General features: G+C 41.1%; 1 protein-coding gene across 4 annotated transcripts in view; it reads right to left on the bottom strand.

Moving 5' to 3' along the window:
* Positions 1 to 1,796: 1,796 nt before the first annotated feature.
* Positions 1,797 to 15,073, bottom strand: part of KIAA1958 (KIAA1958 ortholog) — an 82,206-nt gene continuing 68,929 nt past the window's right edge. For all 4 annotated transcript variants that reach the window (XM_064736931.1, XM_064736928.1, XM_064736929.1 and 1 more), the window contains one exon: positions 1,797 to 14,582. In XM_064736931.1, coding sequence (XP_064593001.1) covers positions 13,537 to 14,582 — 1,046 coding nt within the window. In that variant the 3' untranslated portion in view covers positions 1,797 to 13,536. The remainder of the gene's footprint in view (positions 14,583 to 15,073) is intronic.

The raw sequence follows: 15,073 nt of genomic DNA, 5'->3' as shown, positions 1-15,073 counted from the left end.
GCCCACGCTGCTCTGGATGCAGCCCAGGGCACGTTTGGCTCTCTGGGCTGGGAGTGCCCCTGGCTGGGTCCATGCCCAGCCTCTCCCCCACCAGCACCCCCCAGTCCTGCTCACAGGGCTGCTCTCCATCCGTTCTCTTCCCAGCCTGCATTTGTCCTTGGGATTGCCCCAGTCCAGGTGCAGCACCTTGTTCTTGGCCTTGTTCAACTTCATGCATCAGCCCACACTCAGGTGTCCCTTCCCTCCAGAGTGTCACCACACCACACAGCTCAGTGTTTTTAGCAAACTTACTGAGGGTTCTCTCAATCCCACTCTCCACATCACTGACAAAAAACGTTAAACTGCATCAGTAGAAATATCTGTCCCTGATAAACTCCACTCACATCATGCTACATGCAGGATTTTGTCTTAAACCTCCTCCAGGGGTCATTTCCTTCTAGTTTTTTAGAGAAGCAGCAAAGTAAGCATCTCATATGCTGCCAGCATGTGCTCACTGCTACTGGTTATCCAGCCATTTCACTGGCTGTGGGAGCACAGCAGTTCTTCAAGTGGCAATCTAAGTTAATCAGTGTACAAAGTGAAAAGTGAAAGTAGCTGACGTACCAGAATTTTGCCAATTTACTTACCTGAATCTGCATTAAACACCTTAACCATTAACCACCCGCTGCATACTCACTTTTACACCAACAGAAGCTCATTACCTTCTACCTCTGTGAAGACAGTTTAATCCAAGCTATAAAGATTAATCCAACAGGTTTACTGTGCATGTGTAGCTTCCATGTCTCTTCATCCAAAAGTCTTCCTTTCTTCCTTTCACTTGTTACTGGGAAAACAGCAGGAACTTTGACAGGATTCTTTTTACATGTTTTATGAGCACAGTCCATCTGCTAGCACCAAGCACCAACAATGGATTTTTTTTGGCAGAATTTGCCAGGTGATGGAAATGCATTCCCAGAATTCCATGGTGAAAAGCATGTTCGTCTATACCTCACCCATGATGTCACTTACCTCTTACTGTCCTGCACTATCCTGCATTGATGACCTAAAAACAACACTCATTGCTGTTCCCTAGATACCACTTTTCAGAGGGATTTGGCTTTTTCCTTTTTCTCATGTTCCTTTGGCAGAACTCTAAACATTGACCTTTTTCCAATTGGGATCTTTCACTTTCATAATATAGGGGCTTTATTAGTTCTAGTTTTCTGGTCTTTTCATTTTAAAACCTCTTGAACAGAAAAACTTTACATCTGACAAGCCTGCCTTAAAAGATGCATATTCTTGGATTCACACTTTATTCTAAATGAACTTTAAAACGAAACAATGTGGAAAGCAGACCTTACTGCTGAAATTCTGCATGCAAAATAAATAATTTCAGGCCAAATTGTGCCTTGGAATTGAGGTTCAGGAAAATGACTTCCAAAAGGCTCTCCAAAATGGCTCTAAGAATGTAGGCTTTCAGTCCTACTATATTGAGATTAAATAAATACATGGTTTAAGTCAAGCTTGCTTTTAAGTACATTCCTGAGCAGGGAAGGACATACTTAAGCAATTGTTTAACTGTTTTCCTGAAACACAACCCCAGAAGTTAGGAGTGTATGACAGCAACTATTTCTTGGTCAGCTGACTTAGACTCTGCTAATCAAATGCAGCAGAGGTGCATGGGAACTCCCCAGCTATGCAGATACTCACACTTGAAAAACATGAGACACAGCTTGTGCTTTTTTTATACAACATGATTTGAAATGCCTCATAAATTGTTTTCACTTGATTAAAGAAAAGAGTCAACTTTGCAGAAAACAATTTATTAAATACATAAGACTTGGTTGCTACACCTAATTACAGACAAAATACTGTGAATAAAGCATGCACTTACCACAGACATCAATGACTATTTTGATTTATTTTAAATGGTCTTTATTTCTGTAAGTTAAGGCTGTACCAATACAAATTTTAAAAATCAAAAATACAAAGTCACACTACAATAGTAGCAAACATTGTACAGACACTGAAACCAATATCTAATGCAGCAGAATGAGACTTCTTAAAGATTATCATGAGAGAACAAAAATGGAGGTGAAGTGCAATAAAGATCTGAATATCTCTGGAATTTACAGACCAGTAACAGTGAATGTCATACTCCAATTAGCACAAACAGAATTCATTATTTTCAGAAGCCTAACTATCTGAGAACGAAGCAGGAGAGAAAACTCATAAATACTACCTTAAAAAAAACCCTCTTGGTCTTTATTTTCTTCTTATTGAGGGCACTTCTGTACTCAAATACTTAAAGAATATTTTTCAAGACATTGTGGCAGACAACAGTACAATAGACATTTGTTCACTCTATCCCCATTAACAAACAGTGGAGTGTCTTGAAGAAGAAAAATACATCACAACAACAACAACAACAAAAAATTTAACTGACACAAGTGACAGACAACATTGTTGACCATATCGATCTTCACCAGTGAAGGAGCTTACCATGTATGAAGTTTGCTACTTAAAAATGTGCTGCAGGCATGGCAATATGACATTCACATGGGTCAAAATTTATCCAGTTGATGAGTAAAAGAATTACCAGCCATGGAAACACCACTGGGGACCTGAGGTTCAAAGTGGGTTATGAAATCCTTCTTCGTTTACAGCCACAAAACCTTTTTGCTTGTTTTTTCCTGATGCTGTGCAAGTACAGAAATAGGGTAATTTGAGGACAATGGGGCCAAACAGTTAATTGAAAATGGACTAATTGAAAAACTTGACAATGTTACTCATATTTTCAGAAAATGATCCAGTAATCTCCCCCTTCCCCCTAGTTTTCTAGATTTGCAGAGCTTAATGCATCAAAATGCATCAAAATATTACTTCTCCCTAGTAAATTTCTGTTCATTTAATCTCACAAATCCCAGAACAAGGGATCTGTGTAAGAAGGCGCCCTGTGTACGGGCAACTGCATTCAGAGTGGATGATACACAGCACTCCTCATGCTAAAATCTCTGCCTTAAATAGCTGATTACAGCTGGGGCTTGCAAGGGGGTCTAAAAAAAGCTAGGTCCCAAATTTCACTGGGGTTTGGATAGATAATTCTTTCCTGGATCCTTTCAGCAGCATAGGCTAAGCTATATTTAAAGGGAAAAAGGAAAGCTGGTCCTGCAATATAATGCACATCAGACAAAATGCAATTACAGGACTGACAGTATGTACACAGAAGGAATCACTGTGATTGGAAGGTGGTATCTAAATGAGCACACCATTAATATAATCTAATCTGCATCTTGAAACTGATTAATTGTGGTGAAAAGCAAGTAAGTTCAACTAGAGACTCACATGCCATAGGCAGCAGGCTAGATCAGGTCTGCACCTATAGAACTCTTACTGCATTTCCAGTGTGCAACCTGGAAATAAAGGATGTTGATGGCTTTTTTGACTCGAATCTAAGCTAGAGATAATGCAGATATTCCTAGCTTCACTATGGAAAATAAGAAGATGGGAAAAAAACAGCTGCTGTGTTGAAATCTGTTTTTTTGGTAAATTAGGCCAACACATAGAAGTTAGAAAGACAAGTTGGTAAGACAATTAGTGCAATGGTGAGACCACTGAGACTCTGATCTACTCATACATAGAAGAAACATAGGATGAAAGACCATGCCTTGAATATTCAATATTAGGGCCATGCAGGCAGGAGTTCTGTGGAATGAAAACTGTTCACTCTTACTAGTGGAAGCACATGTTCATGTGTAAATGGCTACTAGACAACCAAAACAATGGAGAACCACACTGCAACTAGTCCCAGTTGGCTCCTCATCTGGTAAAGCAAGTCTGAAGAAGCTTCCAGTTTTTAAAGGACAATACAGGACCTATAATTTCTGAAGAGAGCCCTATTTTCTCCAACTGATAGAAACTGAGGTGCTGCAAAAGGCTTTTCAATATTCTATCACTTGTGAAAGGTTTTAATCTTCAGCTGGAGTTTTGAGTCATTCAAGGTTTTGGTGAACCAGTTTGCAACCTACTATACTGGATAATTTTCAGTGTATTGTGTATGCTTCCCTTAATATTGCCTTTTGTAAATGTCCGGGGTATCACTAAAAGAAACAACTACATTGAAAAATTTGGCATAAATGTTAACTTTTGGAAGTGTTTTACATCACAAGGGCTGTCAGTTTTCCTGCTTGGAGACAGAGATGACTTCAGACCAATACTTCTAAGGATGAACTCAATGTATTCTTATTTTGCCCAGTCATGCAGGTTTTCTCATGACTTGTTATTTTGATTTGAAAAGTCTTTTCAAGACAGCCTTCATGTCTCAACAGAGATGGAAATATTATATTAAAGACCAGCCTAGGTATAGTGAACCATGCCTGGTGGCTGGGAAATCCACCAGAGGTATCTCACATTTCCCTCTTGCCTGTTTGTTGTATGAGTACAGTATGATACAATTTCAGCCTGTCAGAATCTTACAAAGATCAAAACGAATGCATGTGCTTGTGCGCATTTACAACACTGCCAGATTTTACACAGAGGGTAGAAGAGGAACTGAAAATGCAATGTCAGAATTTTGATATACAGGGCATGTCTGCCATGCGGGCAGTTGGAAAGAAAAAGACCAAAAATCTTGGGCTTGACTTTCATCCAAGTCTCATTTGGCAGCAATGTGTGGCTTCCATAGAGGCAGAGCAGAGACTGGAATCCACCACTTGACCAGGGTGACACTTGTTTACAAGAGCCAGCTCACAACTGCTATGAGAGCTAAGAGTTTCTTATGGTAATCAGAGGACCGTTTTAATTAAATGGTGTTTTTGCATGCTCCAAAATTACTTGAGCAGGCTTGCTATTCATTGGATCCATTACCAATGGTGTTACACATTCCCTCCTACCCCTCACAGTTGGTAGACTGCTGCTGCAGGAGGTGTGGCAGGAGAACATGGCTTTTTTTCAGCTCTATTAAAGGCTTTCCAAATTAGAATCAATGCGAAGACACTTGAAAGAAAGATGGAGAGTTAAATTTTTTTCCCTTTTACTTCTTTTTTAAGCTTCAAGCTAGTAAGTGATAGATAAGCTATGCAGACAAGGTATTAGAAATTTGGCACATCCCATCTACCACAACATATTGATTCCTTCTACAGAAGGCACTAAATACTGGCATAAACTAAGAAATGATCAGCAGAATGCAGTTTTAGTATGACACACAAAAATCCTGACACAGCTTCATAGTACAATTTTCACTTTCCTAAAATGGTGGTGATTATAGCAGCAAGGCTTAGGGTTTTTACAAGTACCACAAAAACATACAAATGTCAGAACATCTAGAACACATGCAAAATTTCAAGAGCAATATCACTGAATTACATAATGCATAGAGTTATTATTATTATTCAAGACAGTGTAATATTTTTAATAAACAAAAGTTTTTTTAAACCTACAAACAGTTTTTCAAACTGTTCTTAAAAAGAGTTGTTAAAGTCAGTGAGTGAGTGTTAACCTTTCAGTGCTTTAACTCTAACAATGAATTGGTCACTATGGAGAATTCAGTTAGATGGAAATTTAGTTATACTTACGCAAAATATGTTTGCCAACTGCTGTTTTGGAAGAAACTGTGCTAATCTTGTCAATTTACAAAATGGCAAAAAATACATTTACATTAAAAGATTAGAAAGATTAAACATTGCATGCAGGGGAAGACAAAATCCTTGCGTTAGCTGTTTCTCCTAGCACTGCTCACCATGAGACTAAGGGTTGTCATAGCAAAAATGCTTTTCAAAAGCAGAGTTAAAGCCTGCAGATAATTGATACAAATGGAAAAGATTTTCTAATTCTGGTGTAAAACAAAGAAGGATATTAAAGGATAAGGATTACGCTTGCCTTCTTTAGAAAAAAGGACAAAAACTTCCATTGTGTTTGCCAGGCTTTTCCACTGCCTTTCCCCAGCTTTTCATTCACTTGGATATTCTGTCACTTCTTTTCTTCCAGTGTTGAGTAGTTTTTCTGCCTGGACAGGTCTTGAGATGAACCCTGAGATGGATATGTCACATGGACAAAAACAAGCACTGACACATCTATGGCCAAGTGATGTCCCCTCCTGCACCCCTCAGACTCATTTCCAGTAGGGCTAGTCATGTTCTTGGGGGGAAAGTGCAGCAACAGCCCGAGCTTGGTGGAAGCAGAGGCAAGGGCACACACTTCTCACAGCACTCTGCAGAAATGGCACCAAATTCTCTCTGGCAGCAGCACCACCTAGATTGCAGGTACTGCCATAAATAGGTGCAAAATCAGGTTTGCACCATCTCCTCCCCTGACAGCTTTCAGATTTCATTAAGACATTTCATTTCACATTTTGTCTGCACATCTCTGAATGCCTCGGATACTTCTGCACTTGCATTTCACATCCATGGCCCCAGCGTTGTGCAGAGGAACTCAGTCTTTCAAGCAGCTCACAGAGAAAGCTCCTGAAGAAGGCCAAGCTTCCAAGATCTGAATCATAGGCACCAGGCAGAAAACAAAGGTCTCCACAAAGTGACCAACACTCCAGTCATTGTTCAGCGCACCTTTAGCCTTAGAGACACTAGGATATTTGTCTCCATACACAAAAGTTACTAGAAATCAATTTGAAGCCATTTATTATTGATCCTTGACTTCTATATCCACCACTGAAGACAGTCAGGCAATGTCTCCTGCATCACTTTTTTTTCAGGATGGAAATTTACATATATGAAGTGAATTAAATGTGTGATAGTAGAAGAGACAGAGAGATCCCAGTAGGAGCAATGTGGAGCAGACTATAAAGCTACACATGATCTAGGCCAGCTGAGAACACGCTATAATGGTAACAAGGGCAAATTACAACTCAGTAAGATTACAACTTTCAGAAAGCAGATCAAATTCTAGGCATGAGGAATGTCAAAGAGTTTTATTTGTTCATAAAAAAAAAAAGAAAAAAAGAAAACCAGCTGAAGTGGCAAAGATAGTATCTGTTAAATTAATTAATTGCATTTAGTCTTCTATATTTTCCTAAACATTTTGCATTTTCTTGATGATTTTTCTTTCACTTGACTGTTATTTTCTTGACACTAAGAGACTGCATCAAACAGTAGTAACCAAAAAGAAATCACTAATCAATTCCTACAGCTTTGTTTAAAAGAGCTTAACACCTCATTCCAACTGAAACTACCCCACTGAATTTCAAAGATAGCACCTACCTTACCAGTGCCTTAAATGCTGTGAAAGAAACCTCTTTTAATTACAAAAGATCAGATTGAAATCTGAAATGGTACTGTTTTTTCAGATAGTGATAAGTGCTGTCTAATGAATACTGAGCACAAGAACAAAAGATTAGACAAAACCATCCTAGTGTCTTTGAAACAGTTAAGTCCATCCTTTAATGCACAAACAACTCATATAGTGGCATTTGTATAATAAAATAAATTGAATTTAGTATGCATTACCAGATGCACTACCATTAACCAATTGAGTGAGAATACAGAAGAAATAAATTAATTTCTTGAGACAGAAATCCATCTGTTCACGTAACAAGAAAATTTTGTGGCAAACTCATATTTTCCCACATCTGTTTAGGAATTAAAGCTTTAGATATCACCACTGCTTCAAATACGTTCCACTTGGGAGGATAGTGTCAAACTTTTCCACAAACTCAGAGGTGTCTCTGGGCAGTGGGGCTTCACAGCTTTGCAGGATTTTGCCACTGTAAATGCCTCTCTGCTGCTTCCAGGAAGAGTCAAGGTGCTGGAGAACAATGGCAGCAGACCTTCGCAGGCATCAGCCACAGTGCAGCGGGGAGGAACAGGCTGGAACCTGGTTTGCAGGAGTGCAGCTGGAAGCAGTGCAACCATGCAACTCACCGGGGCTCAGAGAACATGGATGTGTCCTCGGAAGGGCCATTCCTCCACCGGCTGTGGTTATGCTCCTGCGAAAGAGGGGGAGCATTGATGTCCCTGGGGGCTCTTAGCCTTCCAAAACCCTTGAAGAGATCAAGCACAGCCTCATGTGTTTTTCGCATGCTGTTCTTTGGAAAATATCATCATTTAATTGTACTTAAGGCCTTCTCCCTTTGCTTGCAGATGCCCAGCTGATAGGGATGTCCTTGAAAAGCTGCCCTTGGGCTCTCTGTTTTCAGAGAATCGTGCTGCAACCTTCATGTTGGCTCTGCACAGAGCAAACACACAGCTGGAAGACACCAGCTATTATGGTGTCCACAACCACCAAGACATGGCTCAGCACATGGGGTCCATCACCAGAAAGTGCATTACCAAGTTTCTGGCTAGGAATACAGCCATACTTTAGAATGGATGGTCTCCTCTCTCCACTGTTCCTCAGCACTGAGTGCACATTCAGCACATGCAGGAAAGCAGAGAAATAAGAGAAAATACATCCTACCTCTTAAGAACAAGGAGAGCAAAGAAGCCATCTCTCCATGGTGACATTTAGCAAAGAACCCTCATTAAAGAGTAGATCCATTTCCTGCCATGTTTCATAGTGAGAAGTCCTTCTCTGCACTAACCCAGAGGGATGAACTGGTTCATTTCAGGCAAATACAATGACAAATCTGCATCCTGCAGATTCTCTTTTTTAACACACGTTCATGCTGCCTCTGGAAATTTGGGGAGCCGGATGTGTCCCAATGTCCTGTTGTTTGCACCATGAGCTGAATTCCTCTCCATGACAGAGGGAGCCCAAAAGTTGCATACTGTTGAGGACCAGTCATCTCAGTGCTATTTGCCAGTCCATTATGTCAGCGGAGGGCTACACAACACACAGACATGAGCCTGGTCCTCCACATAGGAGGAGTCATGTCAAGTCATTTCATGACTTGAAAGCCTCTCACAAAAAGCAGAAAAGGGAAGGAGAGTGCTTCCCTCACATGCGAGATGCGAGCCTCCAGAGTGCTCCCACACAGTATCCCACAACTCCACATATCCCATGCGAGGTGGGCTGCCCTGAGCACGTTATCCCCAAAGCACAAGGTCACTTGATGGGCAGAGCTCCCAGCCAAGAGCAGCCCTGTACACAGCGGTGCCCCTGCCCCACAGTGCAGACACCAGGAAGGAGGAATATTTGAGGATCAGAAAGGTGAGAGGAGTGGAGCTGTTGGGGTTGGGGAAGACCAGTCAATCACAATCATTTCCAGCTAACTGCAAGATGGAATGATCAGCCCATGCACCACACGTGCTAGTCAGGTCAGTCAATTCACTTATGGGAGGTACACAGACATGATGACAAGAAACGGTAAAATATGAGCTGAACAGGGAGAAACCTAGTGCAACAGGAATCTCATTTTCCTTAAGGCTGTCTTGGTCCTTAGGGCAGCCTGGGCTCTAGAGTGACACAGCACCTGCTCCTTCTGATCCCCATCTTACCACCCCACATCACTTGCACAAACAGCAGAACAAGATTTGGTCACAAACATCTAAGACATGGACACTTAACAGTACAACATTGCTTGTGTGTCACTCTCTACACAGCTTTCTAAGAGGGTAACAATATTGTAGAGACTGAGTATCAGACATAGTCACTTCTAAAAAGAGCTTGAAAGTGTTGATACTCTTCAGAAAGGAGAACGTGCAACAGGGACACAGATTCCATTGTTAGATTATCCTCTATGTCAGTAGCCCTGATGCTGCTATTATAGAATTATTGCATTATGCAAGTGAACAAGGTATATGCTGTTATTTTAGATATCCCTTGGAATTTAGTTTACAATGTAGTTCATGACAGTATTTCATTCTCCTGCACTTAAAAATACATTTTGTTGCATAAATACATTTTTGAAAATAAAACAGGCAGTTTGTGACACCCAGGCAGCACAGACTTCAGTTTCAACTAACTGCACGAAGACGCAACATTGTGCAAAACCACACCACCATAAATACATGCATGGATGACTAAAAAACCAGAGCTTACACCGTCCAAAGTGTCCACAGCTCTGCCCATCTACATGTGCAATCATGTGGACAGATCCAAATGCATGTATTGTGCACCACTGCATCCAGATTAGTCCAGTGACATCCACATATAATCCCCATGTTTGACTCTTATTGTGGTGTCCTGAGAAGGCCATGTGGGAAAGTCAGCACTAACATTAGTGCAGACCCCTTTGCACTGTGTAGGCCTGTGCTTTGGCACTCAGCCTCTTAAGTTCAAGGCCAAATTTTGCTCTTGGTAGCACTGAGCAAATCTCCCAAAAGCCAGTAGATAATTCTGAAGGCATCTAATACATCTACAAATGATTCAGCAGGGTCTGAATCTGCATTATCCTTTTGATATGTTTCTAATGGGATGCAGTAGCTCAGCCAGGCTAATGACTCTGTGATGCTGGTAGACGAACACCATCCTCTGTCTCCCTGATGGGGTCTGCACCTCAGTTTTTATAGGAGATTCAGCTCAGTACATTGGCAGAATGTACCTTTTTTTGCTGTCTTTTCTGCTGGGGAGCTGAGTTGAAATCACTCACTGACAAGGTCTAACATCAAGTTGAAGAAAGGTGAGTCCTTAAAAAAATGAAGAAAAAGGAGGAAAAAGAATGGAGAAAAGCAAGCCCCATTTTGGAGCCAGCTAACCTCATCTTAAGGAAATCACAGCCTCACTGCTTCCACAGAAGCTCAGCTTTTACATCGGAGTATGATGTAGTCAGGAGTGCAGCCACCCACCTGCAGTACCTCACTGTAACCACTGCACCCAATCACCATCATACAGACTGTGCTGGACAGGAGCAGGACAGTGTTTTGCCAGCTGCCCTTGAGTTCATGGTAAGAGGTGCTCAGTAACAAAAGCCAAGGCTGGAGACCACAGTTCTTCGTTCAGCCAGAGGGACAGGATGTTAAGACTTGGCAGCATTAGTCCGTGGCCACACTGCTGTATCTTAGCACCAGGGAGGGTGCACACCATTGCTATGAGCTTGCAACTTGCTGCCAAAGCATGCATGAAACCCTCAGTCAAAATTGCAAATCACTGAGTTGTCCTCTCTCACCTAAAATAACAAGATCTACATGTACTCTCCTACCAGTATTAGACAAAATCATGAGAGTAACTTAAACCCAAAGTCCCTCTCCCAGACAGTTAATAACCTTTCACAGTCTTAATACAAATGGCAATTAGACTAACTGTTGTCACTCAATTCCTTTAACTGTGCACAAATAAGACTAAATAATAGGTTATATTAAATGCCCTTCAAAACTAGTAAGTTTATTTTTGTACTATATTACATGGGTATCATATTCTGTTCATATTACTATTCTGTCCATTAACTTCTTCAGGATAGTCAGCATGGATTTACTAAAAGTAATCCCAGAGCAAGAGTGGTCTTGCAAAACTGCTTTTCACTGTATCATACTAAAAGCACTGCTGTGAAAAGGCAAGGCAGTACAAACAGCAATCAGATATCTGGCCTCATCTAGAAATTGGACAGCTGTCTTTCTGCCTTCACCTGAAATCTCTCTGTGCTTCTGTCTCCTCCACCAACAAGTCAGATATGCCATGGCACTGAATGTCACAGACACAGCTTGCAATCACTTCAGCAGAGTTATACTTTGGCCTCAAGTCCCAAAGCCAAGTTACAAAAGGAGGGCTCTATAATATGAACAACTGCTTGTACCCACCAATCCACTGCCTACCCTGAGAGACAGCGGATGGTAAATGGAAGACTGTAGAACTGGTGGCTACACTACCATGGAGTGTCAGACACAGGAAACCAGACCTTTTACCAGGCTTGCTACATGTGGAAAAAAAAAGAGATCACAGCCAGGTTGTGTCCCCTGCATAAAGCTTCCTGGGAGGACAGGTATTTATTATAGTAGAAATCTCTGCCCTTAGGCTTTTCAGTGCCACATCTGCTACCTATTTCATCCCCAAAACATACCTTCAGTAAGGCTTAAGTGAGGTGCAGACACTCTGCCACCTCCTTCTCACAGAGGAACATGTCATCCTAGGAACACAGAAAAAAAGTTTATAGGTGCTAGGTGAGTTACTTCTATTTCTATTTGCTACCTTTCTTTCACCTCTTCTTTGGAATTAGTGATGATTAAAGTCATTGCACAGTTGCAGATCTAAAGAATTTGAAGGATATACAGAAATGTGAACAAATACAGACAAACGAGCATAAAGAAACAAAACTATCAAAAATTGCTAAACAAGAAAGCCTCTCCAAAGGCTGTTTGGTCCAGCCAGAATAATACCCAGCAGAAGTCAGCCAAGGTTGTCTTTCATTGACTTCAGCAGGAACTCAATTACCCCAGCAGACTTTTCTAAAGCCTCACCACAGCCCTAGCATGTCCTTGAGGAACTTACACTAAGTTTATTTACTTGAAAAGTATTGTTCCTAATTTTAAGTGTCAAGAATTATAATTGTTCACTGAAATAGTGAATTTGATAGTGTTTTTCCCATACTTGTAGTAGAACAACTACATTAAAAAGGAGAACAGTAGAAGTTGTTATTTCAAGGCTTTAAGGTCCAAATTCTACCTTCAGATTCACACATTTTCCATTGTCTGCAATGGAAACAGATGATGTATAGCTAAGTTAAACTGGTATTCCAGCACTTAAAACTATCCAGCTTTTTACCTCTCTGTAGAATTTCTTTAAAAATTTCTGTAGAAATATCATTACACTCTCTATTGTTTTGTGGATTTCAAATGATGGCTTAAGACATAGTTGATGTCATTTTTCTGTACAGCTGGGATAAGACTGCAGATTTTTCTGTACTGTTCGTTTTCCCAGAATACTGAAAGAGTGCTCTATGTCAACAGATTTTACATTACATACACACATTGATAAAATACTAACAACCTATAGTTAAAGAGGTGAAATTATGTGTGACAATGGTTTTGCCATTATACTTTTGCATATTGTTGAAAAGAGTACTTTTTAGCCTAAACACCAGCAACATTTTGATCCTAGAAAATCAACATACCCAAAAGTTTAAAATGGCATTTAGCTGACTTCAGGATTTTTGTAGTGTAAATGAGCCTCAGGAAACGTAATAAAAACAGACAAAAATGCTGTAAATGGTTTTGTGAACTTACATTGATGCATTTCTTATTTCTTAGTCTTGCTGATCAAGAATAAACTAGCAGGTAAGAAGCAGCAGCCAATGTTAAGTTTGTCTCCTCCACTGTGGGAGGTCATGTTACAATACTAAGTTGAAAAAATGCTTTAGAACAGAATCGCTATGTAAGCCTCCCTGGGGATTTACACTCATTAATGTGTGCATGTTAAAAATGGTATTTTCAGTCTATCTTGTGTTGCCTGAGAACCATTTCTATCCTTTTAAAATCTGCATTTGTATTATAACCCATAAGTACCTTTCATTTTTGCATTAGCACTATAAATACTGTTAGTAATACTAAACTATTTCTGTTGACTTATTTGTAGAAAGAAAAATATATTATATGTTTATATATTCTTATAAAGTTAATTAACACTGGAGAGAGGGCTGAGAGGGGGAATAGTGTACAATCACAGCTGATGTGTATTATTGAGCACAAATTCAATGCCTGAAACAAAAAGGTAAAGAGAAAAGTGTTTGGTGTTCTTTCAAGCAGTGTCAGATGACGAGTCATAGGATGCTGACACTATGAAGTTGCCAGTATTGGAGTGACTTGCCATGGACTGGGCAGCCTGCTGGCTCAAGTTATTGCAGATCAGCACCAGCTGGTTGCTCTGAGCTTCTGAGAGGGTGCTGCAGCTCTGGTAGACACTGAAGTTGGTCTTGCGGCCGGGGATGTTCCCTTTCTCACACATTGTCTTCACCATCTTGGCAAGCTTGTTTTTCCCCAGGGCTTGGCAGTTGTACCAGTGAAGTGCAGCCAAGTTGACAACGGGTTTGATGGACAGGTAAAAAGGCGCATCCTCGTAGCGCATGGCCGGAGGGCGGCGCTGGGCGTACTCCTTGTAGTCCTGCACGGGGCAGGTCTGCGGGGAGTGCTGGGTGGCGTACACCCGCGAGTCCGTCCCACCTCTCTTGCTCTTGGCACTCGCATCCCCGTTGTCTGGCCCCATCCACTCCAGGTACTCCAACCCAGTCTCTGTCACTCGCAACCGGATGTCTCCCCACTTGAGGGTGGACCCGTGGAAACCTGTGCAGTGTCCAAATGCCTTAGTGTTGTTCAGCCACACTAGGTTCAGAAGCCCTTCAGGATTGTACCTGCTCAATAAGCCTCTTTTGCGCAGGATAAGCTCATCAGCAAAGGTAAGCTTCATGGATTTGTGTGGCTTGTTTCCTTTGCCTTTACACCTCAGCTCTATCTGCTTTTGCTTTAGAGCTTCCTGGGACCTCTTGAACTCCTTATCCCTTGTAATACTGTATCCATACCTGTGCTCTTTGAGATACCGCTCCAGTCCACACTGATAGTTGGCCAGACTGTTTGGCTCATATTCAGACCCATCCTTTTGTCTGGCATCCACAAAGAAGGATGCAAGATAGGCATCAAGCTCTTTGCAGGGGATGACATAGATCTCACGGGTCTCAGAGGGGTACTTGGAAATGAGGAATTCTCGGAAATTGCGGAGAGCAGTCTGTGTGCTTCGAATGGTCTTCTCATTCTGCTCCCTGCTGAGCTCTGCTGCTCTCTCATCCTGGTCTGGAAGAGGAAGAATGGGACAGAAAAGAGAAAGTAGAAGCAGTGAGTTTATGTGATGCGCTTTTCCCTAAAACAAATTTCCTCAAAAAGGAAAGAACTCAAAATCAAATTCACAAAGAGCAGTGGTAAGCATCTTTACATACCTGTCACATGACTGAAAAGCCAACTTCAGTTTAACAAATGACATACTATATGATACAAAACTAAGTGAGCTCCTCATGACACTGGGGCACAGTTTTGTGCATGGACATTTATGAAAAGCACTGAGATTAAAGGCAATAGGCTTTTTACAACTAGGCAAAGTGGAAGGATTTTCTGTGGATCCCAATGTTGTGTGCAAGGCCCAGACTCAGGAATAAGCCCACTTTGAATTGTTTCATTTGTGAAATGAGAAGGTGTACTGGTTACATGTTTTTTCCCTAGGAAAAAAAAAAAAAAAGGAGCTAAAGCATCATATTTATGATGGTAATACTTATCTTTAATCAGATACA

This window comes from Zonotrichia leucophrys, chromosome Z (genome assembly GCF_028769735.1).
Source record: "Zonotrichia leucophrys gambelii isolate GWCS_2022_RI chromosome Z, RI_Zleu_2.0, whole genome shotgun sequence".
NCBI classification, from domain to species: domain Eukaryota; kingdom Metazoa; phylum Chordata; class Aves; order Passeriformes; family Passerellidae; genus Zonotrichia; species Zonotrichia leucophrys.
The sequence above is the reverse complement of the archived record's forward strand: the minus strand, read 5'-3'. Positions and strand labels throughout refer to the sequence as shown.